The sequence below is a fragment of the Ambystoma mexicanum genome, chromosome 3q (assembly GCF_040938575.1).
Source record: "Ambystoma mexicanum isolate Mex_15411 chromosome 3q, UKY_AmexF1_1, whole genome shotgun sequence".
In the NCBI taxonomy this organism is placed as follows: Eukaryota; Metazoa; Chordata; class Amphibia; order Caudata; family Ambystomatidae; genus Ambystoma; species Ambystoma mexicanum.
Genome location: NC_090926.1, coordinates 1,048,239,121 through 1,048,267,096, shown reverse-complemented (window position 1 = coordinate 1,048,267,096; position 27,976 = coordinate 1,048,239,121). Strand labels below are relative to the sequence as shown.

The 27,976-nt window shown below is 45.6% G+C and overlaps 1 protein-coding gene across 1 annotated transcript in view; it reads right to left on the bottom strand.

Annotated features, from left to right (window-relative positions):
- DNAH17 (dynein axonemal heavy chain 17) overlaps positions 1 to 27,976 on the bottom strand; it is an 8,024,690-nt gene that overhangs the window by 3,216,011 nt on the left and 4,780,703 nt on the right. Inside the window, exon 44 of the mRNA XM_069655242.1 lies at positions 22,596 to 22,878. Within this exon, the coding sequence (XP_069511343.1) occupies positions 22,596 to 22,878 (283 nt within the window). The remainder of the gene's footprint in view (positions 1 to 22,595; positions 22,879 to 27,976) is intronic.

The window sequence follows — 27,976 nt, the reverse complement described above, 5'->3', positions numbered from 1 at the left end:
TTAGCGCCTCTTTGCGCCATCCTCTAAAACTCTATTCCGGCTCATCTTCCTGGAGGGGTTGTTCTTTTCGTTACTACTCTTCATTTGGTAGAGGAAGAGGACAGGCTTCTCAAAGGGGCAAAAGAAACTTCCCTCGTGGAGCACGAGGAAGAGGTGCAAAACCAGCCTCAGGAGCGGCATCTCTACCCTCAGCCACTCCTGCAGCCGCCTCCAAATCCCTCTGAGACCTTGTTACACAAAGCACCAGTGGGAGGCAGGATCTCTCAACGTCTGAAGGAATGGCGGGACATTACCTCAGATGCTTGGGCACTGGAAACAGTAGCCCAAGGTTACTGCCTCCCCTTCCAAAAATGGCCTCAAAATCATCCACCGGCAGCCAACTCTGCCAAAATTCCAGATCCGCTCCTGTTGCAGGAAATTTTAACCCTGCTAGAGAAAGGTGCCATAGAACCGGTACCTGTAGCGGAGAGGAACAGGGGTTGGTACTCCCCATATTTTCTCATCCCAAAAAAGGACGTAGGACTGAGACCCATCTTGGACTTGAGAAACTTGAAGAAGTTCCTCAGGAAGGACAAGTTCAAGATGGTGACTCTTTCTCAGATCCTTCAGGCTCTCCAATTCCAAGATTGGTTGGTATCATTGGACCTTCAGGATGCTTACTTTCATGTGCCAATCCATCCAAAGCACAGAAAGTACCTGAGGTTCGCGATTGGCAATTCTCATTATCAGTTTCGAGTTCTGCCATTCGGGTTGACCTCCGCCCTGAGGGTTTTCACCAAACTGTTGGCAGTTGTGGCAGCAAGTCTCAGGAGAGGAGGTATTCAGATATATCCCTACATGGACGACTGGTTGATCAGAGCAAGTTCTCCAGAACAAGCTCAGGAACATCTTTCGATCACCTGCCACTTCCTCCACAAACTGGGCTTCTCCCTCAATTTCAAGAAGTCCCACATGATACCATCCCAGAAACTCCAATTTATTGGAGCAGTCTTGGACACTTCATCGGGAAAAGCCTCGCCTCCCGAAGTGAGAGCTCTCCACATCCAGCAGATGGTAACGAAGTTTCAGAGTGCCCAACATCTACCGGCCTTCGATTTTCTCAGGTTGCTCGGCCTCATGGCATCCTGCATTTTCCTAGTACCAGAGGCCAGGTTGAGAATGAGATCCCTTTAATGGGCACTCAGAACTCAGTGGTCCCAGTTCACAGGGAATATGTCGGATCTTCTGCAAGTCCCGAGCGCAGTTGCTCAGGATCTTCTATGGTGGGCTTGCAATGACAACATTCTCAAGGGAGAGTCCTTTTCGCAACCATGGCCGGAGATAACGGTAGTGACGGACGCATCACTCACGTGGGGGGGAGCACACACCAACGATCTGACAATCAGCGGTCGTTGGTCTCCATCGGAGTCCAAACTACACATCAACCTGTTGGAGCTGAGGGCAATCAGACTAGCTCTGAAGGCCTTTCTGCCCTCTGTACAGGGATAGAATGTCCTGATAATGACGGACAATACAGTGGCCATATACTATCTCAACAAGAGAGGAGGTGTAGGGTCACTGCCACTGTGCAGAGAAGCAATGCAGCTCTGGTTCTGGGCAATACGAGAAGGAATCTCTCTGTCGGAGAGAAGTACACAGCGACAACACAGAAGTACACAGCGGCAGACGCTCTGAGCAGGCAGAGCACGGTCTCTCAGGAGTGGGAGCTGGCTCAGGAGCTGGCTCAGGAAGTCCTTCTGGAGATCTTCGCCCTTTGGGGAACCCCTCAAGTGGATCTGTTTGCCACCGCGATCAACCGGAAGTGCGATCAGTACTGCTCAAGGGAATTTCCTCAAAGAGGAGCTCTGGGAGACGCATTCGTAGTGGAGTGGAAGTTTCCACTGATGTATGCGTTTCCCCCAGTCCCTGTGATTCCTCAAGTAATCAGGAGGTTGAGAAAGTTCAGGAAAACCATGATCCTAATTGCCCCGGATTGGGCCAGGAGAACGTGGTACCCGGACCTTCTAGACATGTCCATCTGCCCTCCAATACGTCTTCCGCAAAGAGAGGATCTTCTCTCGCAAGAGGAAGGTCGGGTTCTCCATCCACGCAAGGTTTCTGAGAGGTTGAGATACAAGGATTGAGATCTTCCAGATGACGTAATGGAAATCTTGCTTTCGGCCAAAAGACCAGCAACAAAGTCTTTGTACCGATGTCGCTGGAATAGGTTTAGCAACTGGTGCAAAGACAAGGATGTGGACCCTTTTCAGCGTGGTACCCCAATGGTGCTCTCTTTTCTACTACATCTAGCTAATCTGGGGCTCCAGATAGGAACAATCAAAGGATACCTTGCTGCGCTGTCCATTTTCAAGCGCTCCTCGGAAGAAGTTTCATATTTCAAAATACCGTTAATAATTCAATTCTTAAAGGGGCTTACTAATGTATACCCTCCGGTACCTTTTAGCATTAAAATTCTTGACTTGCATACCGTTTGAGCCTCTGCACTCATGTCCATTGAGGCTTTTGACTCTAAAAACTGTCCTTGTTGCCCTATCATCAGCCCGCAGGGTTAGCGAACTTCAGGCTCTCTCATGCAAACCAACATAGTCTATTTTTTATAAATATAAAGTAGTCCTTAAAGTTAAACCTTCGTTCTTGCCAAAAGTAGTCTCGGACTTCCATTTGTCACAAAAATAGTACTACCAACTTTTTATCCTCCTCCTCATCTGGGCAAGGAAGAGAAGATATTACACAGATTAGATCCCAAGAGGGCTCTTAGTTTTTACATCTCTAGGATGGCTAAATTGAGACAAGATGAGCAACTGTTTGTGGGTTATACTGGTCATAAATTAGGCTTATCAGACCATTTCCCGCTGGATCATATTAGCCATAGTTGAATGCTACAGATTAGCGGGAAAAGAACCACCAGATGGGCTTCGTGCCCATTCTACAAGGGGAATGGCTACTTCTGCGGCTCTAAAGAGGGGAGTACCGGCAGCAGATATTTGTGCAGCTGCTCCCTGGAAAACAATGCATACTTTTGTTAAACATTATTGTTTGGACACTGCCTCCTCTAACAAGGGTTTATTTGCAAAGGCAGTTCTGCATTCTGTCCACGAAAACTGAAATTATTACTCCCACCTCCAAAAATTGATACTGCTAGGGGAGCCTATCACAAGATGAGGAATACGTGGGAGGACACAATCCATTCGAAGAACAAGTTACTTACCAACTGTAACATTCTTTCGACTGGATGTTCCTCCCACGTATTCCTCATCGACCCTCCCATCCTACCCCACAGTACAGTTTACGTTTTCTTACACTTTCCTCTCACGAAGAATGTATCGGTCATGGGACACATATATATATATATATATATATATATATATATGTATTATCGAAAAAACAGAACTGAAGCAACAGGCGCGGCTCGAGCTATTTATACCATGGGTGACGTCGACAGAGTACGGAGTACGTCGACGGACAATCTACGCCACGACCTCGAGCACAGCGCCCTCTGCCGAGATTTTTTTTTTACGAAGCAGCGATGCTGGAGATAACGATTTATCCGAAGCAGCGAAGCTGGAGATAATGATTTATCACAAGATGAGGAATACGTGGGAGGACACAATCCATTCGAAGAAGAGTTACAGGTAAGTAACTTGTTCCTTCTCCAGCATTGGATCGCTCATGGATTCACATGCTCATATACAATTACATAGCAGTACATACATACAACCAAAGACTGGAGGCATAGCTCTAAAGAAGCAATTAGACTCACCTCTGGAACACTCACCTCATGCAAACAAGTTGCGAAGCACTGCTTGGCAGACCTGGTACTCCTCCCTGGAATCACTATCGACCCAGTGGAACCATGTGAAGGTATGGACAGACCTCCACATGGCAGCCCTGCAGATGTTGAGCAGGGGAACACCGGACAGGAAGGCCGTAGTGGACGTCAGTGTGCTCTTTGTGTTCCTGGCAGGGGCCTGTTGGCCAGCTGAAGGTAGTGTAAAATGCATGCCAATAGCCATCTGGAAATGGATGATTTCACCAGGGCTCTGCCCTTACCCACTGATCTGAAGGCAACAAGCAGCTGAGATGACTGGTGGAATTCTCTTGTGCGAGCCATATAAAACTTGAGAGTTTGCGCGACATCGAGAGAATGTAAGGATCGTTCCATCAGAGATATAAGAGAGCCAATAAACACAAGACAGTATAAAAGGTTTATTCATTTGAAACGCTGAAGGTACCTTTGGCATGAATGAAGGGTTTGTGCGGAATACCACTTTTGACTTGTGAAAAGCTAGATAATAGGATAATGCAGGATAATAATAATAGTTTGTTTTTATATAGCACTTTACATTATTATTATTGCCCTATCAAAATTGGTACTCATTTATCGACCTCAGAACATGAAAGGCTGAGTTGGCCTTACAGGGATTTGAAACTACAACCTGCAGATCAAACACAGATCACAGCAACAAGTGTTTAACCTGCTGAGCCATGCTTGCCATTCCACTACTTGTCTGGCAGAAGTCATGGCTACCAGAAAGGCTGTCTTTCAGGAGAAGAATTTGAACAGAGCATGGTGGAGAGGCTCAAACGGAAGGCACGTGAGTTTTGAGAGGAGCACATTTACTTCCCAAGCTGGAGCTGGGGCCTGTATAGGAGGACAAACACAAAGAATAGTCCTTTAAGGAATTCTTTTATGTGCCTTTGGGACAAGAGTTAGGGCTGGTTTGCAGTGCGTGTGTAAAAGGAAATGGCTGCTAAATGTACTTTAATGGAAGAGCATGCCAAACCTGCTTTAGTGAAGGACAGGAGGTGAGGCAAGACTTGCACAGCTCGGATGCGGAACTGGTTCAGCTGCTGAGATCCACACCATGACGTAAACCGTTTCCATTTATGCTTATAGCGGGACAGCGTAGAGGATGCTCTAGGCCTGACTAGGTTTTGTTTGAATTCAGGAAGCAAGGGGGTGTTGCCGAATGGCTGCAGGAGCCAAGCCGTCAGATTGAGGGATGCTGGATCATGGTGAAGCACTGACCCGCTGTCTCGGGACAGAAGGAAGGGAAGAGGAGGCAGTTTGATGTACGGGACAAACGACAGGTGAAGCTGGTCAGAGTACCAAATTTGGCGTGGCCATGTTGGGGCCACCAGGATCATCCTGCAGAGGTTCTGTTTGAGTGTATATAGAGCTCAAAGTATCAGAGGAACAGTTCCTCCCATGGAAATGAGAAGGCATCCCCTAAATTCCCTGTTTGGAGATAATGACTCACAAACTGGTTACACTTTGTGTTGGTCGCTGTAGCGAACAAGTCGATATCTGGATGCCCCTGTTCAGAGAAGAGGCACAGAACCTGGTGGCGGTGAAGCTCCCATTCGTGGCAGGATGAAAGAGTTTGCAACATTATTGTGAATCCCCAGTAAATGGAAGGGGATTAAGTACATGTTGGCCCTAGTTTCCACTTCCATGGGGCTTGTGTAGACAAGACTGGGGAATGGGTGCACCCCTGCTTCCGAATATAAAACATGATGGTTGTGTTGTCCGTGAAGATGCAAACCACTTTGTTCTGAGGTTATAGTTTGAAGGACTTCAGGGCCAGGAAAGCTGCTTGTAACTCTAGGGCGTTGCTGAGTAGGACTTTGTCTTCGAGTTGCCATAGCCCTCTGGTATGGCACTGTCCGGTGTGGGCTCCCCATCCTTGAGGGGAGGCATCTGTGGTAACTGTAGCCTGAACTTTAGGTGGAAAAGTGCACCATGTTTGAGATTGGGGAATTGACTAAACCATTGGAGAACGTTGCTAAATGATGGTGCAAGAAGAAACTCATCCTCCCAAGATCATGATATTTGTTTCCAATGTGAATGGAGGAATTCTTGAAGAGGTCTCATGTGGAGCCTACAGTTTGGTACCAAAGGGATGCATGAGGGCATCATTCCTAGCAGGGACTTGATGGAGGGCACTGGCATTATTGGCTGTTTTTGTTTCGAAGAACTTTCTGCAGTATGGTCCTGACTCTATCCTCAGAGGTGGTGGTGAGACCGGCAAGTGTGTTGAATATTTATTGGGAACCCAAGAGAAGTAAGACACCGGATGGTGTCTAGGGTGCGCTGTGTGGCTATAGTCAGGGATGCACTAGCCAATCATCCAGGTAAGGGTGGACATAAATGCCAGAGCAATGGAGGTGAGCTGCCCCTGGAGCCAGGCATTTTGTGAACAATCGAGGTGTGGCCTTTTGCCCGAAGGGTAGTGCCTTGAACTGATAGTGTTTGCCCTACACTGCGAATCAGAGGAAGCGCTTGTGTCGTGGATGGATGGAGATATGGAAAAATGCATCCTCTAAGTCTAAAAAGTGTTGCAGCATGACCATGAGAAAGTTCTGGTACTTAAGGAACATGTTGAATTTCCTGAGGTCTAGAACGGGCCTCCATCCTCCCAACTCTTTCCTCACTAGAAAATATCTGGAATACACTCTAGTGCCACGGAGGGGCGGTGGGACAAATTGTGTTGCCCCTTTTCTCAGGAAAGACTGAACCTTCTGGAGGAGTAAGTATTGATTGTACCTTCTTTGTTATGGAAGGAATGGAGGGGCACTTTCGCATGAACTCCCGGGTATGGCCCTGACAAATGATGTTTAGCACCCGTTTGGCGGTGGTGCTGTTTTCCCACTATGTGACAAAGTTGGATGACTGTCCGTCTACTGGGGTGGTGAAGTGAGGGGGCGATGCATGGACTGGTCAGGCTTGTACTGGGGCTTGGGCCCTGGAAGAAACCCTGCGTCAACACTGGTTTTCCCTGTATGTCTGGAACCTTCTCTTGTATCCCTCATGAAAGACCATGGGCCTCATTAGGACCCAGGCGGATTTCGCGGTGCTAAATGCACCGCGAAGCACGGCGGAAAGCCGTCGATAGCGCCATGGGGGTTGGCGGATTTACCGCCCCATTCCGACCTCGGCGGAGCGGTAAATCCCCAATCCCCATTCTGCCCTTCCCCATTCCCATTCTTGCCCCATAGGGTATAATGGGAGTGGGGAAGGAGTTAATTACGCCACCGTAAAATACGGTGGCGTAATTAACAACGAGGTCCCGTAGCGCCATGGTTTTCTCCGCCTGGTAAAACCAGGCGGAGAAAACCTCCATGGCGCTAAGGGAACTCGTAGTACGGCGGACGGGTCCGCCGCGATTAGCGCTGGCGGAAACCCACTCCGCCTGGGTCCTAATGAGGCCCCATGTCTAATGTTTGCAGGCATTAGGAGCATCTGTATTCCATTGACATCCTTTAGAATCTTGCTTTCCCTGATCGAAAGGACTGGTGGTGTTGTTGGAGGTTGCATAAGGCACGGGCCATGTCTGTGTCAGCTTTGATAGCCTGCAAGGTCTCGTCTACCTTTTCCCCATGCAGGTTTACCCCATCAAAAGGCATATCGACCATCTTCAATTGAACTTCTGGCCTTCAACCATCCTTGCCGTCGCAGCACAGCTCCATTTTCCATCTGCCAAAAACCACTGTGAAGGCATGCATGATCTGATGCAGCCTCCCCCTCAAGCAGTAGTGTGAGGGCCTTGTCACATTTATCAAGTGGGGCCAGGTTAGCAAAGATGTGCCCTTGTTCAAAAAAGCAGAGCAAATTAATTTAGCACCAAATTTGCTGCTTTTTTAATAGGGAATGGTGCAAAAAGATTTAGCCCTGATCAGTGTTATGTTAATATTTTTTCACCTGGGGAAAATTGGAGAAGGCAGTTTTATTTACGATGTGTGCTGTGTAACATAACAATAAATGTATTAGACACCTGTTGTTGTATTTGATGCAGGAAACATAGTACAAAAAACAGCCTGATTAATTTTTACCTACATGCAAACATTTTTAGATGATATGGGTTGTGACAACATCTGTTTGCTCCATTTTGTATTATTAAAGCATTTGCTCACGTTTTAGCACCAGTGCATTCTTTGATAATCTGGCCCTTGGAAGGAATTCCAGGATGGGCCCCATCTTGCATTGATATTGATATTTTATTTATATCGCGCTGTACGCAAGTGTTTCAGAGCGCGACAAGCCAAATGAGGGGAATTGGCGGAGAACACAACAGCGATCTTACTAGGCCCAGTGACATTGAGAATGCGCAAGTGCACAGGAGAGGGGGAGGGGAAACGTGCATGGAAGGGGGGAGAAGTGGAAAGTGCGAAGCAAAGGAGAAACAGATACATAATAATACATAAATAATAAAGGTAACAAACAGTGCTAGTGCAGCCAGCAATTTGCAAGTGTCAGGTTTAAAGCAGCAGAGAGGGTAGGTCTGATAAGTGCAGGAATAAAAAGAGGAAGCTGTATGGGTACAAATACAGACCACAGTGCAAGGTGTGGCCCGGAGGCATTGTGGGAGGGTGGCAGGATGAGCAGGTACTTGGGCTCGGAGGAGAGAGGGTGGCCAGGTGCATGGTGCCAAGAGAGAACAGATCAGCAGGGCAGAGGGGGAGCGAAGGCAGAAGAAAAGAGGAAGGTCTTGAGGTGCTTCCGGAACCGAAGATGGTTCTCCTCAAGTTTTAGAGTGGCAGGGAGGCTGTTCCAGAGGGAGGCCCCAGCCGAAGACAGAGATCTACCCCAGCTCGTTTCTTTGAAAGACGACTGACCCTGAGGGAGTTAGAGGTAGAGGAGCGAAGGGCTCGAGAGAGGAGGTATTTGCAGAGGGATAGCTGAAGGTATTTTGGACCCAGGCCCCAGAAAGCCTTGTGTACACTGCAGAGGGTTTTGAATTTAATCCTTGCATCCACTGGGAGCCAATGGAGAGATTTCAGAGCTGGAGAGATACAATCCCAGGGCTTGAGGCCAAGGACAAGTCTTGCAGTCCTGTTCTGGATTAGTTGCAGAGGGCGAAGAGTAGAGGTAGGTAGATTTAGAAAGAGTCTGTTACTATAGTCCAACCTAGAGAGAACAAGAGCTTGGGACACCATGAGCTTCTGGGAGAAGGAGAGGAAAGGCAGAGTACCTCTGAGGAGGTGCAGTAGGGAGTTTGACTTTTTAAAGACCTCAGAGATGTGGGCGGAGAAGGAAAGGATGGAGTTAAAGATGACCCCGAGGTTCTTAGCCTCTCAGGTGTGGGTAGGAGGAGAGCCAAGGGAAGCCAGCCAGAGAGTGAGAGGAAAAGATGTCGAAGGTGTGTCAATGAAGAGGATCTCCATCTTACTGGATCATAACGTGAGCAAATCGCCAATGAGTTTGCCGCCTTGATGATAGTTGCGGCAGTGGAGATGCCAGCCATGTCACAAACCTGCAATGGCAGTCTTTGTGGGTCTTTGACAATTAGCAGATGGAACATCCATTTAAATTGTGGTAAGAATGGAGGCAGTACAAACACTTCTTGTGAAGATTCTCAATGTAGACGTGCTTGAGGTTGCATTTGGAACATGCCTTAAAAAGGCTTTTCTTCCTCGTGTCTGCTATGCTGTGGACCCACTACAAAAAAGGCCTCAGACGGGATTGGAAATATGTCGGTGTGAAACAAGACCTAGGACTTTACCAGTAATGGAACACCATAGTCAGGAATTGATGGGGCACTAAACCCCAAGGAATTGAAGAATAAAGATATCAAAAATAGAATAAAAAGGTTGACTTTCTGAAGAGAAAAATTGAGGACTCCCAACACTTTAAGAAATCTGAAGATGTGCACAAGATGATAAGCTAAGGAGGACCTGTCTCATTGGCTGTGGACGGTATGATCCAAAGTGACACTGATAGACTACTAAAGTGATGAGCAGTTTTAAGTTTTAAATCTAAACTGCTTTAACATTACTGAGGATTCCCAGCCTGACGAGAAATATTCAATGAGCATGCAAATCCATTAAAGATCGAATGCTGGAGAATTATCTGCGTAACATAAATATTTATGAAGATAATTGGTTAATTTAAGGGCGCAAGTCTACGGCTCTCATTCGAGCAGTCTCGAGGGACTGAGCCGATAACCAGACGCACTACCACATAACTTACAAACCCAATAGTCACGAAACTAAGGGGCAGTTCCAACTAACAAGCACTAGTGACGGCTGCAATCTGCACTATGAAAGCAAGATGGTAAACAAAGCAAAAATAGCCTCAGCTGGCAGAGCTGTGGCATCTTCTGACAGTCTATTCAAATAAGGTTCTTAAAATAAAGTCTTGGGTTCAGCCGCATTCTCAAACTACGTTCACAACTCAGTGACTTTGAACAATTTTACAGAATAAAAAGGGATGTGAAGCAGGAGAAATTGTGATAGTCAAGACTGTAGAGAGTCAACTGTGGAATTGCAGCGAACAGAAAGACATAGAGAGAGAGGCAAGCATAGGCAAAAGAGGTAAATGTGAGAGGGAGGGCAATGGATGGAAAAGTGAGATCAGCAGTGTAGAGGGATTCATTCAATAGAAGACGAAGAAGGAAAAAGGTAGAGCAGACGTAAATGTTGTAGAAGGGAGAGTTGTGGTGAAGAAGTGAGAAATTAGAGTGGACACAAAGGAGGGAGATGTGGAAACAGAGGTGAAGGAGGGAGAAGTGAGAGAAGAGGTGAAGGAGGGAGAAGTGAGGGTAGATGTGATTGAGAGAGAAGTGACAGCAGAGATGAAGGAGGGGGAAGTGAAGGTGGCAGCAGTGGAGGCAGAGTTAAGAAAAGTGGTGAAGGAGGCAAAAATAAAGATGGAGATAACGGTGGGAATTACCAGATGAATTTGGAGAAGAGCGAGGAGTGCGCAGTAGGAGAGTCTTAGAATGTGGCGGAGTGACATTGAGGAAAGGAAAAGGAGAAATTAGTAAGGAAGGAGATTGAGCAATGAGGGAACCAAGGAGAGGTGACATCTAGAAAGGGGGAAGCAACAGGGCGGGGTATGTGCCCAAGGTACAGGGAAGAACAAATGGAGGCCGGTGAAGAGTAAATTGTCTGGGAAGACACCTAATGTGCCCAGTGAAAAGCCCTGAGAGCTGCAAGAAGGGCTTTATGCAATGCTCCAATGGTTCCTTAAGAGCCTGCCTCCTGACCGATGTACAGACGACCAAGGGAAGTGGCGGGGGAAAGGTGGCAGGTATTGCACAAGGCAACAAGAACTTTCATAACATTCTGACAAGCACAGCAAAAGACAGGAAAGTTTGTGATGGGCAGAGTGGCATAATTATAGATGGTGGTACTGCCCCGGTTGTTACACCACTTTGCCAATATACCATATATCATACCCAAACGATTATTTACTAAGGTACAGAGCATATGTAGGGGAATCATATGGCATAACTCCAGGAACAGGGAAGCGTTGTGGAAACTACAGAACTCGTATGAACACAGGGGCATTAATTTTGAGGTATACTACCTGTCCAGCCAACTTCAATATGTGGCAAGGTGGCAATCAGAGGATCCCACACCAGAATCCAAACTGTTGAGCGCTGAATGTGCCCCTTATTTCATGAAGGAAAGGATGTAGTTGCCAAAAGTGCAAAGGGAGAGAGGAAGTAGATTACAGGATCTGGGGGGGAGGATGTGGCGAAGAGCCTGCCAGCTAATGGAGAACCCGTACCCGTGGTCCTCACAGATACCGCTAGTGGCACTGGAAGGAGTGGATGAGCAAATGAGGAGGACTATCAGGGAGAAATGGGAACCAACAGGTATAGTGACCATGGGGGATGTGTGGCTGGATGGGAAGGTTAAAGAGTTTGATGCCTTGGTGTAAGACATTGGGTTTCATCAAAGACAATTCATCACATATCCTAGGCTGGTGAGGATGATAAAAAAACACATGGTCGGATGCAGTATTAGCTCAGAAGCCTGAGGCTGCCATAGAAACATTTTTTGACATATCAGAGGGGGGCCATGAGGTTTCCCGGATATACGAGTTGTTGATGTCTAAAGTGGGGAAAGAAGTAACCCAGACGAGGTTAGATTGAGAGGAGGAGGTGGGTGAACCGATGGGTTATGGGTCACGGTGCAGGCATATCATAAGAAGGTATCAAGGAAGGTGAGGTTGCAGCAGGTGCAGCTACATGTCACCCATAGAGCATACATGGCCCCCAAGAAGATAGCCAAGTTTAAAAATGCTGGCACATGGACATGTCTGAAATGTGGGGAGGTAAACGCAGGAATGGCACACATGTTCTGGGCATGCCCTGAAATAAGGAGATTCTGGAAGGAGGTGGCCCGCTTTATGGCAAGAAAGGAGATTAATGTAGATGTGAACTCACCGTGGGCATGCATGTTGGGGGGGGGGGGGTTCCCGAGGCCGAGTAAACATAAGCATGTGAGCAAACTTAAAGACTTGGCACACATACTAGCTAAGTGCAGAATAGCAATTAACTGGAAAGGAAGTAAGAGACTGAGAGTAGAGGCCTGGTGGTACGATCTCCAGAAATGGGCGAATGCCGAGACCGCAGCATTGGAGGAGGCAGCAAATAGAGGTGGGGTGGAGGAAGCGGACACGTTGATTACCTGGAAGTAAATAGTAGCAACACTATCCGTATCTGACAAAGTAAGCCAGTAGGAAGGCGGCCCTCCGGGGGGAGCAGGTGGAACGCCCGCAGAAATGGTATGAGGGAGGCTGAAATGTTTGTTCGGCTCAGGGGGTAAAGAGGGGGAGAGAAAATACAACATGGAACGGCACAAAATAATTGAAATGCATTGGTTGTTACACTGTATGATGCACTTGTTGAAAAACTAATAAAATATATATTTTTTGAAAAGTATTCTTTTTTAACATTATATACTTTTATAGCGCAAACCTAGTATGAGAGAAATGGAGCAATGTACAGGTCAAAGAGAATGACATTGCTAGCGCAAGGTACTTGGTCAATGTATATGCCCTTGCGAATGTGGGTGAATGACCCAAAATCTGAAAGATAAAAAACTATTTCAACTATGACAAATAATCGATGCACCGTTTGCAAGGAAAACAAAGTTCTATTACATGCAAAAAGTAACAGACACCCCATAGAACTGAACTAACATGGAGCTCACCCCACCCAAAGAAGTTACAGCTTTTATAGCGAAAAATTTAAAATTAACAATATTGTGCATAACAAAGATTACAACATGATCCCACTCTCCCCATTGGCTAACACCTATATTCAATTCTAATTATCTCCTACAATCCATTACCTGATTGGTCGCACATTATCTAAAACACATACCCCTGAAAACGTGACTTACTACATGGATACATGGAACAACTTACTTATCTCTAACTCTTGTTCTCCAGCATGGGTCTTGCATGGATTCACATGCTCATGAATATTCCCCGTCATCAGGCTGGAAATCCTCTGTAAAAAGATAGCAGTTTAAACTGAAAACTGCTTGTCCCCTCAATAGCCTATCAGTGTCCTTTGGGTCATACTGACCCCAGCCAATGCTACTCGTTCTCCTAAACTTCACCCCTCGTGGAAATCTTCAGATTTGGTAGCGCACGTAAAGTGGCAGTATGAACCAAGAAGAGCTATAGAGGGGCTGAGGGAGGGTTTGCATGTGAATCCATGCAAGACCCATGCTGGAGAACAAGAGTTACAGGTAGGTAACTTGTTCCTTCTCTGAGAGTGGGGGCTGTGGGGTGCTGGTGCAGAATTTGGACCTGGGTTGTGCATTGGCTGGTGTGGAGGTGTATGATAGTGATACTGCGGTGGTTGTCCAGGGTTATGCGTTTGTGGGGAGCCTGGGTCAATTAGGGGCATCATCTTTGATGGTAGATGGTATGTAAGCGTATACGTGGGCCCATTAGGATAAACAAAGGGATTGTGGGAATAGATTGATCTGCTCCTACGCTCCCGCACAAAGTGTCCTGTCTTGCCTCAGGTCAAACACAGTCATGGTCCCTCAAACCTCTGAATCAATCCCCCATATCTACCTCCTCGTCCTGCCTGGAAACCTCCTCTTCCTCTCTGATAACCTCCTGCATCCCTTCTATTGCCTGGGTACCCCTGGTGTCCGTCCGTCCACTATGGTGCCTGCCTTGTGTCCTGCTGCCCCTCATGGGAGCTGCTAATTAGTGCACCTTCTACACTTAACTTTGTCAATTTCTTCTGAACTAACTTCGCTTCTGCCTTCTGCATCTGCTCTGCGGTTTCCTTTCCCTGCTCCTGTCTTTCCATGCAATAATGCACTATTATTGCTTGAATCTCAGTCCATCCCTTCGCTTTTATCCCTACTACCATGTCTAAGTCCTTTTGCCCATCTTTGGGGAGCTCCTTGCATAGCATATGATCAAATATCACTATATTCCTGTCCCAAGGCTCCCCTGTCTCCTCCCTCCACATTTCTTTAATCTGGTTTATATACAGTGCAGGGTCTTTATTTAACTTCATGGAATGGGCCATAATGAAATTGATGTGTGGCATGTCTGTATATGCTGTCCTTAACGCATTCCATACTCTCATCAACTGTGTTCCATCATGATTGTCTGGCACTGAGTTCAGTCTGCCCGTTACTCTGCTCGTGTGAACATCGCTGAGGAGATGCAGCTACAGCTACAGTGTGCTAGTCCTCTTTCCACCTCTATAAAAACTAATCTCCCACGTGGAGCACGGCGCGGAGTCCGGCAGTGAAACCAGTCTGCCCGTTACTCTGCTCGTGTGAACGTCGCTGAGGAGCTGCAGCTACCGTGTGCTAGTCCTCTTTCCACCTCTATAAAAACTAATCTCCCGTGTGGAGCGCGGCGCAGAGTCCGGCAGTGAGTCCAGTCTGCCCAGTCCGCCTCAGACCGCCCTCAGACCGCACGGGTGTCTATCGATGGAAGTGCCTCCAAGTGTTGGACCGCACACTTGCAACCGCCTGCTTCAGTTGCAGAGACAGCTTTCCAAACCAGCAAAATCAAAGGTAAGCGAGTCACGTATAGCAGCTGATGGGCCTTTGCTGAAAATTAAGTCGCTAACAACCTTAACACCTGACAGAGCTACCTTGCCGATGGCGGATACCTCTGAACCACCTAGAATCACTGCAGCAAAACACGCCTGCTAAGCTGGCGGAAGAAATTGTTGCAGAAAATGCTGTGGCGGCCGCGGCTGCAGTCGATGTTACACATGTTACACATCAGTCAGACTTGGATACTTTGACCCCCGCTCCTCAGACAACCATATTAGAACAGCCGTCAAATAATGGCAGATCGCCAAGTCCATTGACAATTGAACTTGAACACTCGACGAACAAAGGCAAAAATATCTCTCTTTCTGAAGACCAACTATGCAACAGTATGCCGCCGCCTCCGCCCACAGATAGATAGATGCATCTGATGCAACATTTTTGTTTGATATAACTGACGCCGACTTGCTGGTGATGCGGCCACCGTCAGTTGGAACGTTGAACTCGCCAGTACTGCAGGCAATCTCTACACAACCGCAAGAATCGGCACAAGTGCATGACATGCAACGAGGATCTATCAATGAACTAGAGAGCGCAAAAGTCGTAAAGTTAGCCAAAAAGATACAAGGCGAACATGATGACATTTTACATTTAAACATCCACGAATCAAAAGCAGCGAGCATCTCAGAAGACTCTGCAGGCAACTCGGGCACCAGAGACAAAGGAATACTGACGTTTGAGGAATCCAAAATAATGGACACAGCAGCGTTGCCGCTTTTACCCTTTCCAACACCTAATGCAAGCGCTTCCACAACTCATGACGTTGCCGCCCGAGAAGCGCGGCTGAAGGCATGATTAAGGATGACTTCATCCTCATGCGCGAGCGTCTAAATGGCAGCTTCATAAATAAGCTTGATAAGGGACGTGCAATTCCTCGACAAGTGAGCACCATGTTGAAAGAATCTAATAACTCTGCTAATAAAGTTGCATCCATACATGATCCAGCAATTACAGTGGGCTTGATCAATCTAGACCTATCAGATGATTGTCAGCCAACCGGCTCATGTAATCCACGAACTGATAACGTCCACATTGATGAGGCTCAAACAGGGCAAGCTACAAACAACCTGTTAGGTAGCAGTGCTCAAGTAATCAAGCTGATGACCCTATAAACACTAAAGGGAATATTTCCATTGCAGCTGGCATCCAGATTCACAAAAACGTCTTAGTAGCAACTTCCATAGCCTTAATGCCGTTTATGAAACTCTATGAGTCGTTAAACGATGCAGTGCGTGATCAGAACTCTATGCTAGCTACTGTGAACAACAAATTGACATCTCTGGAAAAATTCAATGAGCACCTAAGCAGTCGTTTGGACCTAGAAGCTGCAACCTCACGGCAGTGGCATTCTCACCTGAATGTAATAACCAAACGGGAGGCGCATGAAAAAGTTGATCTTGCAGTGGCCTTAGTCGAATGTACAAAGTGGATTAGGCATAACGTCGCAGTGCAGCCTCGAGGGAGTACAACGAGAGAGTTTTGCAAAGTAACTAAATAATGACCAGGACACGAAAAAACCACACAATGTCCAACTAGACCAACTGGTGATGCCGTTCACGGCAACAGAGTTAAACTCTGCAGAAAAGTCTCTTGGCGACACGAAAAATCGTGACACGAGAAACAAAAATAAAGAGAATGTAGTAGCCCCAAACTCTACCGTAGTGATGGTTAATGGAGTGACAATGGCAACGAGCTTGAAAATTCTCATTGACTCGCAAACTAATGTTCTGACTAGTAAAGAGGTAACGTCTGTACAACCTAGTAAGTCACTTAACAATGACAAGTCCATATCCTCAGAAGCTCACGAAAACAGAGCCACAGTATTGGACCAAAAAGCCTCTTTTGGAATCTTCTCCGGCTCGGCCAAATTAATAAAACCTACAGATGCTCCAGCGTTGCTGAAGTCTAAGCAATTAAAAACTGCGAGAACCATGAAGAAGGGCCTAGCCTCAAAACGCCCACGCACAATGATGCGAAAAAATGTATAAGAAATCTGACAACACCCCCGCGACATGAATCTGTAAAAACCATCCCAGCGTCCAACCAGCCAGAAAAGCAAAATAATAACAAAATTCAACTAAAAGCACCTGCAACCACCCTAGGCAAGGCAACTAAACGTGGACGAGAAGAGATTAGTTCATCAGTTGATCTTACTGCAAATTACTCTATAAATCTGTGTGATTTATCAACATACACAGTAGACAAAGAAGAGGAACCAGAAAATACTACGATTGGAAGTGAGAGCCCTGAAATGAAGTGCGTTGAGAGACCGAAACAAGCCATCACTGGCAAGATCGTTCATAATGAACATTACCCACTTGGATGTCTGGATTACGGCCACCTGGGCGCGACACGAAACAGCTTGTCATTCCCAATGATCGTCTTGGGGCACGAAGCAAATCTTTTGGGGCTCCAGTAAAGTAAGTATTGAAGCTCAATCCGAAATACACAAATGCACAATCACAAAATCAGAAGCACCAACGTAGTAGAGACAGATCGGCGCAGAAAACGCCAGCAAATGATGGTTGGTGTAAATTGGAACTGGAAAACATCCTGAAGGATAAAAACGAAGTAAATTTAAACAGAGCAAATGTGATGAGGTTGCTTCATTAAGTTCCCGCATTACGAAACATAAGATCAGATGACATTGCAATAGTAGAATACAAAACAGTGTTAAGATCTGACTGGGTAATCCTACACATGAAGTCAAAGACCATAGCAAGACCTCTATTAGATGCCAAAGATGACTTACTGTTCTTCGGATTCGATCTATCAGTATCTGAAGAGCAGCAGGCTCTCCACAACCCCACAAATGAGAAAAGCCAGCATCCTTCTTCCAACAATGCCAAAAGAGAAATGTTGTGGAAACAACTTAAACAACAGTCTGCGCATCCAGCCGAAACAAATAAACAAAGGAGAAATGTATAGGACCACGCAGGGTCAAGAGGCATGACCCAACTATTAACATCATGGAATACGAGAGGATTTGCCCACTTGTTTCAAGAAGGAAGTCCACAAGACATAAAAAGAGTTTTCATCTGTTTGCAAGAAACGTGGCTCCGAGAAATCCCCTCATGTGATGGCTACACAATATTTTTAAATGAGGCTGGTAAAAATCAATCTGGACGTCCTTTCTCTGGTCTATTGTCTATGATAAAGAACTCCTCAGGTTGGGAAGTGATAGGAATTAAAAACCCTAACTTATTTGTTCAAGCGCTTACCCTTCAAATGTCTTTAACCGACCAGTCAGGAAATATACAAAAACAACACCTATTGCTAATAAACACCTACTGGAATCCTTAATGATCTCAGTGTCTGACTATTTAGCCTCAGTAACACTGCAAATAGACAGTTGCTACGCATCGTTTACAGATCCATTCATCTTAGTGTGTGGCGATCTAAACTACACATGGTTTGACGGAACTAAAGTGTGCAACTCTAGAGACACGCTAAGAATTCCAACTGAATTTTCAGATCATGGCAGTAAATGGGATTACGAGCTCACGACACGTAATTGTGTAATGTTAAATGGATGCACCAGAGGCGACATCCCTGCAGCCACCTTGGCATCGAGGAGAATCAAAGAAAACTCTGGATTATATCTGGGTCTCCGAAAATCTGCATTCTCACATTTCAAACTTATCAATAAAGAAATCTGCATCAAGTGATCATGATGCACTCGTGCTAGCCTGGGAGAACTTATACAAAAGACGGCAACTGAGTTATACAACACCACTAGATATTAACAGCACTCAAAATCGACTGCGAATAAACAGCAGGCAGATCGATAATTTGACAATGGATTACATCCACACTTACACCAGAGTTCACATGTAGAATATGTGTCCTTACTGAAACAGTTCACCTATACGCACAAGTCAATGCCAAGAAGCTATAAACATTCATTTAGCCCTGAATTACGCAAAGCTAAGAAAACATTACAAAAAGATCTGAAATTGCTAAAAAAGGCTGGCGGGAAAATCTAATTTTGCTGACAGCTAAGAGACGTCAAAGCTATCAAAATTGGCTAAAGTCTTTTAACATCATACAGGGACAAGAACAAGCTGGCATGATTTTGCGCTTACTGATCCAAAAAGATAGCTGCAACATATGGAAAATCATAAACTCTGGCCATCTAAACCCGACGAGTACTCTAGTGAATGGAGTGAACGCTGCTAGCTGAGTGAAGAACTTTACAGCAGTCTTCAACAACGATGACGCAGACAACCTTACCAATCCAACACTAGAAGTGTTTAATTGGGATGTCATCGAATCTGTCGAAGACATCGGAAATACAATTCAAAAATTGAAGTCCTTGCGAGCCGCTGGACCAGACGGGATCTCAAACGTTATGCTAAACACAAACAAAGAAAAATGGGCGCAATTTATCAAAGCGTTATTTGATCACATTGCCCAAACGGCAACGATCCCTGACTCCTGGACTTGTGCGGTTGTAGTCCCAGTGTTTAAAAGAGGAAATCGAGACGATCCAGCAAATTATTGTCCCATAGCTCTGTTAGACACTATGGGGAAAATATTTGCCACCTTCCTCCAAAGAAAAATCTCCATATGGGCCGAGGACGCCATGATTTATGATGTAAGACAATCTGTGTTCACCAACGAAGTCGGAGTGGAACTTAACCTGCTGCTATTAAATCTGGACAAACTAGATGCAATAAAACACAAGAAAAGACTATTTTTAGCATTCATCGATCTAAAACAAGCTTTCGATAGTGTCAATCGTCAGCTCCTGTGGAAGAAATTGAAGACCTAGGACTGTCCAAATAAGCTACTATCTCCACTGATGGTACTACACGCAAACACCAGCATTCGCGTGCGGCTAAATGCAGAAGGTGAACTATCAGGAGAAATACAAACCACAAAAGGTGTAAAACAGGGCTGCTGTTCAAACTTTTTATATCAGATCTTCCAGCAGCACGTGCACAAACACAGTCTTTCCCCCCAAAAGCAAATGGCAATTACTTAAGCCATGTAATCTACCTAGATGATGTGGTGCTACTCGACAGCACTGAAATAGGTTTACAAAGACTGCTGTCAGCTCTGCAAGATTACCTAACGGCAAATCAGCTGACTATAAATTTGAAAAAGTCCCAAGTCGTTGCTTTGGGCTATAAAACTAAAATGAAGAAAGAGATCTTTAGGTGGAAAGTATATCACGAATCATTGACCAGAACAGATGCAATCCGATACTTGGAAGTCTCCTTTAATACTTCGATTAGAGAATGGAGCTGGACAAACAAGCTCTCATCTCACATGAGAATGTTTGCATTGCAAGGTCTGAAACTGCACGCTTAATATGGAAAATTCACATTACAAGTGTTAGTAACTTTTTACCAGCAAAAAGTGACCCCGGCGATATGCTTTGGCTGCGAAACAGGGTGGAATATCGATGCAAAGTTTTGGTCACAATTGGAAGGGATCTTTTGGCGTAAAGCTCTCAAACTCCGGCAGTGCGTCTCAATGGTGGCAATTAGGCACAAGCTGGGACTTATGGAAATCGATAACACTTCTCCGAAAAATGAGACCATCACCTGTAACAAAAACATACCTCATTTTAAATAACAAAAGTCAGAATGCATCTGCCTCCCTACTAAATAGTTGGGAAGAGAAATTAATGGCTATCCTGGACGCCGCTGATGTAAAAATGTCCTTGGTCTTAAATATTCCACAATTGGCAAAAGAAAAATTCAGACAATGGAATTGGATCGTTAATACAGAAAAACGAGCATCACTGGCAACAGCGATAGACTTAGGCCTGACATCGCAAAAAGCAGGAGAATTGCCAAAGTAGCTTGCTAAATTTCCGTCAAACTATCATCGGAATCAGTTTCTAAGACTACGCCTCAATCTATACCACACGCAAGAGAGGCTGATGAAAATAAAAGATCTAACAACTAAGAATGATACTTGTCGCTTCTGTCAGATAGAGATAGAATCAATTAGACATTTAATAATTGAGTGCCCGAAGATTGCTGTCCAGAGCTCCTTACATCTAGAACGCTATGCTTCAAAAAATGGAAATATAATGGAATGGTGGAGCTACCTAATAACGGGGACAAATGTCCAGCTAACCTGCAATGTCATTAATTTTATGGACATGTTACTACCACGATCATCGGAGTCGCTGGACAGTCCCGCATGCAGACAAATTGTTGACAAGAAAAGACGACTGACGCTCTCCTAAACGAAATTGTCGTTGTTAGCATGCTGCATGAGGCCGAAGAGAGAAGTGAGAACTTCTTTTCTTCCTTCTTCTCTTTCATTCCTCGTCTTCTCTTCTGCTTTTACCCTTTTCCTCTGTTTCTCTTTTAGTATGATGAAATACATGGGGAATTTGGAATGGGAATGACAAAATGTTTGTTTTCTTCTACAAAACTAAAGTCAATAAAAAAAAGATTGTCATTATCAATCTGTAATTATAATTAATTATAATTGGTTATTTATAACACGCTTAATACCGATTTCTAAGCGCAAACCCGGGATTCAAACCTGTGTTGCTCTGTGTTGTCTTGCTTCCAAGACGAGTGCAATGTCACTGAGCTATGCTACCTATGTACCCCTATATACCCTGCATTCCTCCAAATGTCATCTAACTTTTCTCCTAGCAGTGCAGCAAATAACAATTTAATGCCCCCCACTGCCAACGTAATTCCTGCAGTCTGTTTTTCTAATGCATATATCCATTTATCTGCCCCCACTGTGTGTGAGGGTAATACCTTCCTTAAATTGTTTCTGTCCATGTGTGACCAGGGCACGTACTGAGAACTCCCATGTCCCTTGTTTAGCAACGGAAGCTGTGTTACCACCCGTTTAGCCTGTGCACTTCCCTCTCCACTCTTTCCTTTTGCTACAGCCATTCGACCTGATCGTCCTCTAAGCCTTGACCCCCATAGGCTCTCTACCCTCTGTGTCTGTACTAGTTGTATCTCAGCCTACTGATTCTCCCCTGATCCGCTTCTTACGTTGGCACTCATCTTCTTCCTCTGAAACCTCTGCATCTCTAGCCATTCAAGTTGAGTCATAATCTAATCTGACAGCACGCAATGGACCCTCTAGATGCCTGCCAGATGGACCCTCTAGATGCCCCCCAGCATTGGGGCTATCTTTGCTTGCAGCTATTTGCACATCCTTTATCACTCCATCGATTTGAAACAGAATATCACCTGCTTTCCATTCATCCATTCCCATCGTGAGCTTCCATCTCTCCCACCGCTCCTGCGATGCTTGCGCCAGCTCTGCTTCTGTCCCATGAAGCACTGTTTATAATTTCCTTGAGGAGGTGTTTTGGGTTGGCAGAAGTAGGAATGGGTGGGAATGACCACAGGGCTTAGCATGGCCATTGGCATGCAATGGGTGGGCTCATAACCAAACACCTATAGATTGTGCCCATATGTCATTCCATTGTGGATAGCATAGGTGCAACAAGCTGGTCTAGGAAGCAAGACCACGCAGATCAACAGAGGTTCAAATCTTGCCATTCCTCCCTATCTGTAGTCCAATGCAATTGTTTCTGCAAATAGATGTTGCAAGCGACAACTAATAGCCCAAATTAAAAAGAGATGGATCAGAACAGTAACAAGTAAACACATGATACCACCAGATAGTGGGCTCCTCTGTACCCCAGTTTATGTATATTTACCTTGATGATTATACTCTAAAGGAAGTAGAAATACTCTGCATTGAAATTCACAAGTAATCTAGTAACAAGAAAATGTAGACCATTTCAATAATAATCCTACCTGGTCTTGAAACATAGCTCCTCCAAATGCCCACAGACAAGCAAATACAAAGTAGAGTTCATACAGCTCTTTTGGAGAATCTGGAGGAGTGCTGCTTGGAGTCAGTAAACACTCTAGTAGGCACAGTATGGTCTGTATTACTGTGATTTCAGGAACCGGGGTAATCCTCTTGAATCCAAATTTTAGTTTCTCTAAGCAGATAGGCAGGTATTTATCAAAAAGGATCATCAAGTTGGCTTTTTCAGACTGCACTTCGCGGTTCTCAATCCAGCTGTTCACCACACTAAAAAAGTGACATTTATAATATGTAACATCACATACAATTTTACATTCCATTAAAGTACTAGTACGGCCTCCATTGTGGCAAGTCCTCTAGTTCTATTAGCAAGCAATTGTTCACACATGCATCCAAAAACAGGAAATGCTTAACTTTGAGTTATATCACTGCTACATTGAGTGCAAAACCTGGCAGAGGGTGAAGGGCAAACCCTGGAAGAGGGCAGGTGTATAGCGCAAAACCAAGCAGATTTACGCAAAATTAGGCAGAGGGTGGGTAGTCAAAACCAGGCATTGGCAAAACCAAGCAGAGGGTTGGTGGGTGGATGGTTAGGCAAAACAAGGCAGATGGTAGGTGGATTGGTAGGGCAGAACTAGACAGAAAGACGGAGGGTGGGACAAAACCAGGAAGGGGAGGAAGGGTTGGCGGGTAGGTTTGGCAAAACCAGGCATAGGGTGGATGGGGCAAAATCTGGCAGATCTAGAGGCGGATCTAGCAGACTGTGGGTGGGTGTGGCAAAACCTTGCAGGAGGGTGGGGCAAAACCTGGTGGTCAATGGATGGGTGATGAGGCAAGACCTAGCAGAGGGTGGGTGGGTATCTGGGGGTGAAAAACCTGGCAGAGGGAGGGTGGGCAAAACCTTGCAGTCATTGGGTCCAAAAACTGGCAGAGGGTGGATGGGTGATATGATGCCAAAAACTGGCAGTTCTGCGGGCAAAAACTGGCAGAGGGATGGTAGGTAGGTGGGCAAAACTTGCCAAAGGGTGGGTGGGAGAAACCTGGCAGAAGGGAGAAAATCTGGTAGAGGATGAGTAGGTGGGGGCGAAACATTTCAGAGGTACACAAAGAAGGATGTAGAGTGTGTGGGTAGCCGCTAAAAGAGGGCTGTGGTAGGGTAGTTGGGCGGGGGTGAAACAGGATTGAGGTAGGGTATGCTGGGCTGAAACAGGACTCTTGGGGGACAAAGTAGAGCTGCATTAGGGTAGTTGGGTGAGGAGAAATGGGCTGGCTTACGGTGGGACCACAACGGGCTGAGTTAGGGTGGTTAGGTGGGGGTAAAACAGGGCTGAGGTGGAATGATGGCTAGGGGCAGAACGGGGCTGATTTTAGGGCAAAACAGGGCTGATTTTAGGAGGGTGGGTGGTGAGGACAAAAGTAATGTCCTTGTTGCATCGATTGCCAACCTTGTGATGATTATCCCCTGCCCGTATTGTGAAATGTCAAAAAGGGACAAAAGGGCCTAATTCTCTTAAATTCCTTTAGTGAGTTATCAACCTTGGACATGAAAAGATTTTCATAGCCAAACGGGCTGTCGAACAGCTAAGGGGGAAAAGTGCAGGCAACTGCATCCAAGAAGGCTTGCAGATCGCTTTCCTTCTGCCCATATGCCAGGTTGCACAGTATGCTGCGCCCAGCCCTCCATTCAAAATGTGCTTCTCTGCCTCCTTGTAATCACTGACACTTGGCTGCTGCTTCTTTCACCACCTTCCGGAGTTTGTGCAAGTAACTTACCAAAGTTCAGGTTGTATTGACATTGGAGAGGCACAAACATATCTAGGCAAAGATCTTGCAACCAAAAGAGTTTATCTTGTTCTAGGGGAAAGTGTACATTTTGTGATCTAAGTACTCCCGGTGGAGGGTTGTACCAATGTCAATGAGGATGACAAAAAGCCTGTGTCATTCAAAGCTGGTCTGTGCTTTTATGCAAAATATTTCGAAATGATTGGAATGGATGCCATTTCAGGATTAGATGGATCAAACAATGCAATGCAAAAGGCAACAGCACCTTCCTCAGAGCATCTCGCTCCAGTATTCCCATTACAGTGTATGTTTTGCATTCCATTAAAGAGACTGATGCTTAGGCAATCTATAGTTGTGGACACATCCTTTAAGAAGTGCATATTAAGCCCAAACGAGATGGCTGCCATATATTTCAACTCTAGTTGTGTAAACAATTGGCCTCCTTCAGTTCTGCAGCTAGAACTGCCAAACCAAGACCTTACTGCTAAGGTGCATAGAAATCCTCAGGTAAATTAAATAGCTCATGATCATCCCCAAAATCTTAGATGATGAAGGACAGCAACACATTTCTCATCTGAGATGCTATTGAATCAGGCCAAAGACTGTCTCCTCATTGCAGCAACCACCTTTAACACCATTGGTTCTGGTGTGGACAGTGGGAGAAGCATGAAATGGCAGTGCAAGGACAGGCACCACAACTACAAGGCCCAGTACCCAGCCTCTGGAAAACAGAATAGGCTACATCAAGTGTTGCACCAATGGTGCCAGTTATACATCTGAGCAGGTTTGTAGGCTGTGGTGGGATATCTCTGTGACCTCTGCCTAGACAATAAAGGTGGCATGGGCCTACTTTCTTCTGCTGGCACCAAGAGCATTCACTGGGGCTTCACAGAAGAACTCTTAGTAGAGGATCATTTGTAAATGCATGTCAGTTTTAATGAGGAAAATGTTGGTCGGTTTGTGAATCATGAGAAAGTACCTGTAGATGAATACTTTCCATTGTGTCATTCTATGGTGCGTGGCATGTAGGACTGATGTTGTTATTAAGATGGCTTCCAACATAATACATAAAATCTTCACTATCTCTAATTTTTAAGATCTCTTTTCAAAGATATCTTCAGCTCCAAAAAGTGACCCTAAAACATTTACTTTGAAGACAATGGGCCTCACTACTCTGGGACAACTGTGCCGGTCTTTTAACACTGTGCCAGTAAGCCTACTGGCACCACTGTTACCGGACCGGCACAGTAGCACTCTGCAAGCGGGTGCCGTCCCACCTGCCAGGGTCAGACTTGGCGGGTGGACGATACCCGCTAGCAGAGTTCTCACAGGAGCACCGTTGTTAACGGTGCCGGTACTCCCAAGTCCCTATACCCATGGGACTCAATGGGAATGGGGACTTACAAAATTGCTGGCGTCTAACTTCCCGGCCGCCGGGGTTATAATACCCCAGTGTTACCGGGAAGTCAGGCACCAGTAATTCTTTTCGGATTTGTCAGCAACCCGCCAGTATCACCGGCAGGGTTACCGCTAAACCCGAAATGAGGCCCAATTGTGCCACAAAAAAAAAATTACTTACTCCTAGAATGTTCTTTCTGCTGGATGTTCATCCTACAGATTCCTCATCTTAGATATATTCATATCCTGTTTTGTAGTTTCAGAAAAAATGCTAACAGCAGAGGGCACTGTGCGGCATCGAGTCAATGGGCCTCATTACGAGTATGGAGGTAGCCATGCCGCTTTTAGCGGCATGGCTACCCCCATACTGGGTACCAGGTCTGTGTTCCTGAAATGGGGAAATACTGGACCATTCCGACCTTGGAGGGCCTGGTAATTCCCTGTACTCGGAACCCGGAACCGGTACATCACCATTCCCATTTGAGCCCTCATAGGGCTCAATGCAAATGGGGAGGATGCCAACAACGGGCCCGTTAATGATAGGTCCGTTGTTAGCATCCTGGTCTGCTAGCGGAGGGTTAACGGCGCCGCCAACTCTACCAGCGCCGTTAACCCTCTACCGCACTCCTCGTAATGAGGCCCAATGTACTTTGACAGTTAACATTGCCACGCCCAGATATGACATTGCTAACAGTATAAATAGCACGGACTGCGCCTGTTGAGTCAGTTCTTAGATTTTCCCTCTTTCTGCATAGCGAATTTGAGGATTAAATAATCAACATTGGGCACTGAAACAGAGAAGTATATTAAAAAATTCACCAACAGTCATAGATGAGGAATCTGTGGAAGGAACATCAGTAGAAAGAACATTACCAGAGGTAAGTAATTTGTTCTTCTAATGGATTGTGTCCTCCCATGGATTCCTTATTTTAGATAGACTCCCATAGCAGTTTTGTAGATGGAGATTGGAGAAATTGATTTTTTAGTAATGTTCTGATTATTGATTGATGCTGTGCAGAACCGCCCTTCCAAATCGCGCATCCTGGCCCAACAGAGTATCCAAGCAGTAATGCTTTGAGAAAGTGTGGAGTGTGGACCATGTTAAAGCATTGCAAATGGCCTGCACTGGAACACTTCTTTGGACAGTCGAAGTAGTTGCCACTGCTTTGGTAGAATTGGCTCTTAGGTTTTCTGGAACATCTTTTCCCATGATGGAGTAGCACTCCGAAATGCATAGGATGTTCCAACGCGATCAGGTTTGTTTAATCATGGCGTGGCCGACCCTACAGCCGGTATAACCAATATAAAGTTGGTAATTCTGCCTGACATTTTCCATCCAAGCCTGTGTAACCTCTCTTCATTCTTACAAGGTTTAGGAGGTGAATAAAAAGCTGGCAAAGTTATCTACTGTGTCAGATGGAATTCAGACACCACCTTGGGAAGGAAAGAGGGACAAATCCTCAAAACTACTTTCTTCTTGGAGAATATAGTAAATTGTGGTTTGCACGAGAAGGGTTGCAGCTAACTCACTCTGCGAGCAGAAGTGATGGCTACCAAAATGATGGTTTTCAGGGTTAATAGCCTGGGAGGACAAGAATGGAGGTGTTCACATGGAGCTTCCATTTAAAAGGTTAGTAACAGGTTCAAATCCCAGGACGGAACCAGGAAATGGACCGGTGGGAAAGTATTTGGCAGTTCTTTGAGGAATTGTATGACAATTGGCATCTTAAAGTAATTGTGGCATGTGTTCAAAAAGGATAAAGCTACCAGGTATAACTTGACGGTAGCCACCTGCAGCCTCTAAGGGGCTAGATGCAGCAAAAAAGAAAGCACTGCATGTGTATTGCAAGTGAAAGTATAAATATCTTTAGCACTTCACCAGCTGCAAAACATATTCCAATGGCAGCCATATTGTGCTTTTGTTGCTGGTCGTCTGGCAGAAATAAATACCTCCATCACGTCTTCCAGGAGGTCCCAATCTTTATATCTTAACCTCAGGTGCGGAGGTTCAGAGTTCTGATTCCTTGGTGAAGAAGATGGGCTCCCTTTTGCAAGAGTATGTCCACTCTCTGAGAAAGACGAAATGGATGGCAGCTGGACATGTTTTGTAGGCCGGGTACCACATCCTCCTGGCCCACTCTAGAGCAATCAGAATCATAGACTTCTCTAACTTCCTCAACCTCCT